Raw genomic sequence first — 7,465 nt, 5'->3', positions numbered from 1 at the left:
TATATATATATATATATATATATATATATATATATATATATATATATATATATATATATATATATATATGGGCGGGACATGGACAAAAATATAATTCCCGTCACCACTTATTAATTAGAAAATCTCTACTCACTCTTTTTTCCGTTTTCCATTTAAACGGAGATTCTCGATCGAGTGTGACAAGGGAAATTCCATTAGAGACCTTATCATTTATATTCCTTAGTATTTAGGGAGGTTGAATCAAACCAAGTTCTTTAGATATTTCTTGGTTGTTTTTTACTAACTAAATTTCACACTTTTATCCCTACGTTCTAAGAAAATTACGACTTTGGCCTGTCACCCGACTGAGGCAAGATCCAGGAGAAGACTGCAAAGCCCTCGTTCATCGTCATCTCCCTTTATTTCTACTCTATCCAATTCTCTCTCTAGAAATACTCCGAATCCATAAACCTTTGCTGCTGCTGATCGTGGATGCCGTCGCGGGCCTTTGTTGATTTCTTACGTATTGATCAGATCTGAGGTAAAAATTTAAGGCGTCGTTGTTACATTCTGTAGTCGGAATCTATTTGGATCATTCCCAATTCGCGTGATTAGGTTTGTTTTGGTCGGAATCTGGCTCTGTTTGTTTACTGAGGAACTTGTATAAATGTTACTTGAATGCTTAATCCTCGAAATTTCAGTTCTGGATGGTTCATTAGCTGGAAGTGAACTTTTATGATCAATTGGTGTCGTGGAAATTCATTTTAGGTTTTGATGCTATCCGATTCTGTGCAGAGTTTATCGTTTGAAGATGTTGACGAAGTTCGAGACCAAGAGTAATAGAGTCAAAGGACTGAGTTTCCATACTAAGAGGCCATGGATCCTTGCAAGTCTTCACAGCGGAGTGATCCAGCTATGGGACTATCGGATGGGCACACTTATTGATAGATTTGATGAGCATGAGGGGCCTGTTCGCGGCGTTCACTTTCACAAGTCTCAGCCTCTATTTGTTTCCGGAGGTTCCATATTCATCTTTCACTTTGCTTTACACAACTCTTTTCTTACAAAAAATTGATTTAGGCAACTCCTAACTGAATGTGCCTATTTTGTTTCCTTGCCTTGTTTCTGAAAGTCTTCCCCCACCCCCACCCGTCTGGCGGATGGAATACCTCATGAATTAGAAGAGAACAATTAGGAAGTTTCAGCCTCATAAATTATGAATTGGAATGATGGCATGACAACAACAGTTCTCTTTCGTTTTTTAATAAATGGATAACTTATTATGTCAGATTTAAACTTTCCTGTCTAGGAGAGAGGACTCAATGCTTTGCATCCATCAATTAACATAATGGTGCTTAAGTTTCTGAATTTGACATGTTAAAGTGGTTTCATTCTTCTTTCTTCAGGGGATGATTACAAGATTAAAGTATGGAACCATAAGACTCATAAGTGTCTGTTTACTCTTCTTGGACATCTTGATTACATCCGTACTGTGCAATTTCACCACGAGTGTCCGTGGATTGTGAGTGCTAGTGATGATCAGACTATTCGTTTATGGAACTGGCAGTCACGCACTTGCATCTCTGTGTTGACTGGCCATAACCACTATGTTATGTGTGCTTCTTTCCATCCCAAGGAAGATCTTGTTGTGTCAGCTTCTCTTGATCAGACAGTGCGTGTATGGGACATTGGTGCATTAAGAAAGAAGACAGTATCCCCAGCTGATGATGTGCTTCGGTTGAGTCAGATGAATTCTGATCTCTTTGGTGGTGTTGATGCTGTTGTTAAATATGTTTTGGAAGGTCATGACCGAGGAGTTAATTGGGCAGCTTTCCATCCTACCTTGCCGTTAATTGTGTCTGGTGCCGATGATCGTCAAGTGAAATTGTGGCGAATGAATGGTACTATTCAATATTCAAGATCATTTGCTTTATTTACATTGGTTTATAATTGTGGCTAATACTTGTTGCACTTGGCAGGGCCCTAAATTGTCCTATCTCATGTTGGCAAGACTTGTTGGAAATGTTGATATTCTATCAGCTTTTTCTTCCCTAGTGTTGATTGATGTGGTTAGGTTGTTGGTTTTAACTTTAATTAAAGCTACTACCAGATAGAATTTTCTTAATAAACTCATTAGGAGAGATGATAGTTTTCAGTTTCTTTTCAGCCAAGTGGCTGAATAAGCTTAGATATTCTTCGAATATTTTAGTGAATATGAGGACTTCAAATTTATGAATTGTTTGCAAACACATTACTCATTTCTTCTGATAGGTTCCCTCCGAAACACACCTACACACTTAGAGAAAGAGAGACAGAGATGAAATGCTAACTCAACTGCAATATTTGCTTCAATTGTTTTTGGCCTTTTATGGTTAATTTCTTATCTTAATTTTTCAGATACGAAGGCATGGGAAGTGGACACACTAAGGGGGCACATGAATAATGTATCGTGTGTAATGTTCCATGCAAAACAGGACATTATTGTCTCCAATTCAGAGGACAAAAGTATTCGTATTTGGGATGCAACGAAGCGGACTGGACTTCAGACTTTCCGTCGCGAGCATGACCGGTTCTGGATACTTGCTGCTCATCCTGAGATGAATCTACTCGCAGCTGGTCATGACAGTGGCATGATTGTTTTTAAGTTGGAGAGGGAAAGGCCTGCTTTTGCTATTAGTGGTGATTCTCTATTTTATATAAAGGACCGTTTTCTGCGCTTCTATGAGTTTTCAACTCAAAAAGACACCCAAGTAACCCCAATTCGAAGGCCTGGTTCCACTAGCTTGAATCAGAGCCCTAGGAGTCTCTCTTTTAGTCCCACAGAAAATGCTGTTCTTATTTGCTCGGATCTAGATGGGGGGTGCTATGAACTGTACACCATTCCTAGAGATAGCTTTGGTAGAGGTGATAACGTGCAAGATGCCAAGAGAGGAACTGGAGGCTCAGCGGTATTTGTGGCTCGGAATAGGTTTGCTGTGCTTGATAAAAGCAACAACCAAGTCTTATTAAAAAATCTTAGGAATGAAGTTGTTAAAAAGACTCCCCTACCCATAACCACAGATGCAATCTTTTATGCTGGAACTGGTAACTTATTGTGTAGGGCAGAGGACAAAGTAGTTATATACGATCTTCAGCAGAGAATTGTTCTTGGTGATCTGCAAACCCCTTTCGTGAAATATGTTATATGGTCCAATGACATGGAAAGTGTTGCCTTACTCAGTAAACACGCAATTATTATTGCTAATAAGAAGCTCGTACACCAGTGCACTCTTCATGAGACAATTCGTGTAAAGAGTGGAGGATGGGATGATAATGGCGTCTTTATTTATACAACTTTAAACCACATAAAATACTGCCTTCCCAATGGAGATAGTGGTATAATCAGAACCCTTGATGTTCCAATATATATTACAAAGGTTTCTGGCAACACACTCTTTTGCTTGGATAGGGATGGGATAAATCAGCGTTTCATTATTGATGCAACCGAATACATATTCAAACTCTCTCTGTTGAGGAAGAGATTTGACCATGTCATGAGCATGATAAGGAACTCACAGCTCTGTGGGCAAGCAATGATTGCATATTTGCAACAAAAGGGGTTTCCTGAAGTTGCACTTCACTTTGTGAAGGACGAGAGAACCAGGTTCAATTTGGCTCTTGAGAGTGGAAACATTCAGATTGCAGTTGCATCTGCTACAGCAATTGATGAGAAAGATCATTGGTATAGGCTGGGTGTGGAGGCTCTTCGCCAAGGCAATGCAGGCATTGTGGAATATGCCTACCAGAAGACAAAAAATTTTGATAGGTTATCATTCCTTTATCTCATAACTGGTAACACAGCAAAACTGTCCAAGATGTTAAAGATTGCTGAAGTTAAGAATGACGTCATGGGTCAATTTCATAATGCTCTATATCTTGGTGATGTCCGGGAGCGTATAAAGATCTTGGAGAGTGTTGGCCACTTACCTCTTGCTTATATCACCGCATCAACCCATGGTCTACATGATGTAGCTGAAAGGTTAGCTGCTGAATTGGGAGATAATGTTCCATCTTTACCTGAAGGAAAAGCAGCATCGCTGTTATTGCCCCCTACTCCTGTTATGTGTGCTGGTGACTGGCCCCTTCTGAGAGTGATGAAAGGTATATTTGAAGGTGGGTTGGATAATGTGGGTGGTGGTCCTGCAGATGATGATGAGGAGGTTGCAGATGGTGATTGGGGTGAGGAGCTGGAAGTGGTTGATGTCGATGGCTTACAGAATGGGGATGTGACAGCAATTTTGGAGGATAGGGAAGGTGCAGAAGAAGATGAGGAAGAAGGGGGATGGGACCTTGAAGATTTGGAGCTCCCACCTGAAGCTGATACTCCAAAAGTATCAGTCAGTGCTCGTAGTTCGGTTTTTGTGGCCCCAACACCTGGCTTGCCTGCCAGCCAGGCTTGGATTCAGCGGTCATCCCTCGCTGCAGAACATGTTGCTGCTGGTAATTTTGATACTGCAATGCGGCTGCTTAACAGGCAACTAGGAATTAAAAACTTTGCTCCTTTGAGAACCATGTTTCTGGATCTTCATGCTGGAAGTCAAACCTACATTCGCGCTCTTTCATCTGTTCCCATATTAACATTGGCAGTAGAACGAGGATACAATGAATCTGGTAATGCAAATGCAAAAGGATCCCCTGCACTTATTTTCAGTTTCTCTCAGTTGGAAGAGAAGCTTAAAGCTGGTTATAAAGCCACAACATCTGGGAAGTTTGCTGAGGCTCTTCGTCTCTTTCTTGGCATTCTTCATACCATTCCTCTGATTGTTGTCGAGTCTAGGAGGGAAGTCGATGAGGTGAAGGAGTTGATTATTATCGTCAAAGAGTATGTTCTGGGTTTGCAAATAGAGCTTAAGAGGAGGGAGCTTAAGGACAATCCCACCCGTCAGATGGAGCTTGCAGCCTATTTTACTCACTGCAACCTTCAAATGCCACACTTGAGACTTGCTTTATTAAATGCTATGACAGTCTGCTACAAGGCAAAGAACCTTGCCAGCGCCGCAAACTTTGCCCGGAGGCTTCTAGAAACCAATCCCCCAGTTGAGAACCAAGCAAAGACAGCCAGGCAAGTGATACAGGCTGCAGAGAGGAATATGAAAGATTCACATCAACTGAACTATGATTTTAGAAACCCTTTCGTGACCTGTGGAGCGACTTATGTGCCAATCTATCGAGGACAGAAGGACGTTTCGTGCCCATACTGTAGTTCCAGGTTTGTGCCAAGTCAGGAAGGGCAACTCTGTTCCGTGTGTGATCTTGCTGTTGTTGGGGCCGATGCATCTGGTTTACATTGTTCTCCCACCCAAGTTCGATGATGATCGGACAGTTACAATCCGGTTGGATCATTTCTCGATCTCCTCGACGCATTCTTCCAGCTAAGGAGCCAGACGATTATCTCATAGAGTCATTCAGACGTACTCGTGGAAGGTAAACATTGAAAAATACTGTGCTGTCTGCTACTTAAAATTTCTTCTACCTATTTTTGTTTCTTTAGTTGATTGTGATTCCCTGTAATAAAGTTTTCAGAATTTTGACGTAGATACATGCTAGGTGTACTGATAGGTAAGAATACTGGAGTCCCCTTTCGGATTAGATGATTGTTACAGGTCAGGGACACATTTTAAACGATAATGTATGCAAGACCCTCGGGTCTTTTTCGATATTCTATGAAAAGCTTGTGTTGTTTTACTTGGTGACTTGGTTTAAAAGATTTAGATTATGGTTGATTCTGGAAGGGAATGATTCGGTTTTAGCGACTCAGTTTCGATTTTTTACCAACATAGTAAGGCAATAGTGTCAAAGATGTGTTTGATGAGTAGCATCTATTTGGAAGGTCCATTTCCTGTTCTTTTTGCTCTTCCTTAGTTCCAGACTGGTTTCTTAATTGTGTAAGTGATGTAATTTATATTTTATATATCACTTGATTAATATACCAAATTTTAAAGTAGCCCAGTCACGCAGTTACTGTCGATTAATGGTCGAATTTGAGTACCAATGGAAGCTACATATGTGTATCAATAATATATCGATTTGTGTATCGATAATGTATTATATCAATAGTATATCAACATTTTAAGGTAAAATATATCAGTGCATCTGATATGGTATCACTCCAGAAAAAGTTAAATAAAAATTATTGTATTGAGAGATTTGAATCACTCCATAAGCAAAATTGATGATGTATTGCTAATAAACCTAAACTCTTAGCTAAAAGAAAGTACTTTTTTTTGCTGCATTTTTTCAAGTCTGCTTTACGAGTACGGTTTTATATAGTCTAAAAAATGAAAATCATTGACCTTGTATTTCAAGAGATGTAATTTTTATACTTTATGACCATAATTAGTCAACTTTTTAGTAAATAAAGTACTCGATTGGTGATTTCTCTTCGTTCGCTCTCTTTTTCCAAGTGCGGTCTCGATTACTTTAATTCATTAGATTCAGTAGTAGATTTTGAAATTATAAATAATATCTCGAATAACAAGAAGAAAAGTCTCGCACGAGAGGAATGAAATTGGGGAACCCGACTCAACATCAAAGTGGTCTCATGCGTGACCATCATCTTGTTGGGTCTGGGTTGTTTATGGTTACACTAACTAGCACCATTGTTAAGGATAGTCCAAAGCTTTTAGCACTTGATGTCAGAGTGTCAAGGAGAAGTGGTTGCTTCACTTCCTTAAGTACGATGAAGCCAAATGCTTTTAGATCCCTACTTCACATACCTCTCCACCAATCGATAGAGACAAATAGGAATAACAGAGGTGATTGTTTTTCATTGGCTTATCGAATCAACATATGACCCATTCCTCATTTGATGATTCCAGTAGTTAAAGCCTTTTGACAACTTGACTTTTTCGAAGGGTCGGTGGACATGAGAGCCTCAACTCATGCATTGATTTACCGAAAGAACCATGACCTCCAGATGAGGTTTCTTTTCACAAGAGAGGGTTCCCTTTTGTTCCTAAATGGGGAAGGTAAAATAAAGGGCTTCGACCCAATTAGGAAAAGAGGATAAGTTCAGACAACATAATTGTGAAACCGAGTTGGAGAAGTTCAAGCAATAGAATTGTGAAACCGAGTTGTAGAGGTGAATTAATGAAATATAGTAATTACAAATTATCATCCACTAAAAATTTGTAACCATCCAAGAATCTTCATTGCATTTTATGCTCCACAATTGAGATACCTTGGTTCATATCAGCATTACTAATATATCAACACTAGTTTGTGTTCGTATTAATAGTACATCAATACTATCACTTATATATAACCGCTTTTTTNTTTCTCTTTTTTTTTTTTTTTTTTTTTTTTTTTTTTTTTTTTTTTTTTTTTTTTTTTTGGGTAGTTTGGACTTTTCAACCTTAGATTATTTATTTATTTATTTTTCTTTTTAGTCATTCAACCTTTTCAAAGTTTATTGTTCTTCAATAGTTAGTTAAAAAAAAAAAGAAAA

General features: G+C 38.9%; 1 protein-coding gene across 2 annotated transcripts; it reads left to right on the top strand.

The window, feature by feature from the left end:
- The first annotated feature begins 293 nt into the window (after nucleotides 1-293).
- LOC111484187 (coatomer subunit alpha-1-like) lies at nucleotides 294-5,703 on the top strand. Of its 2 annotated transcripts, none has more exons than XM_023130679.1 (4): nucleotides 294-520; nucleotides 775-998; nucleotides 1,386-1,880; nucleotides 2,377-5,703. In XM_023130679.1, exons 2-4 carry the CDS (start codon nucleotides 791-793, stop codon nucleotides 5,328-5,330), a joined length of 3,657 nt encoding a protein of 1,218 aa, XP_022986447.1. In that variant the 5' UTR covers nucleotides 294-520; nucleotides 775-790; the 3' UTR covers nucleotides 5,331-5,703. The 2 variants fall into 2 exon arrangements, with proteins under 2 accessions (XP_022986447.1, XP_022986448.1); XM_023130680.1 differs by having other exon boundaries at nucleotides 748-998.
- The last annotated feature ends 1,762 nt before the right edge of the window (nucleotides 5,704-7,465 follow it).

Source organism: Cucurbita maxima, unplaced genomic scaffold (assembly GCF_002738345.1).
Source record: "Cucurbita maxima cultivar Rimu unplaced genomic scaffold, Cmax_1.0 Cma_Scf00009, whole genome shotgun sequence".
Lineage (NCBI taxonomy): Eukaryota > Viridiplantae > Streptophyta > Magnoliopsida > Cucurbitales > Cucurbitaceae > Cucurbita > Cucurbita maxima.
The sequence above is the reverse complement of the archived record's forward strand: the minus strand, read 5'-3'. Positions and strand labels throughout refer to the sequence as shown.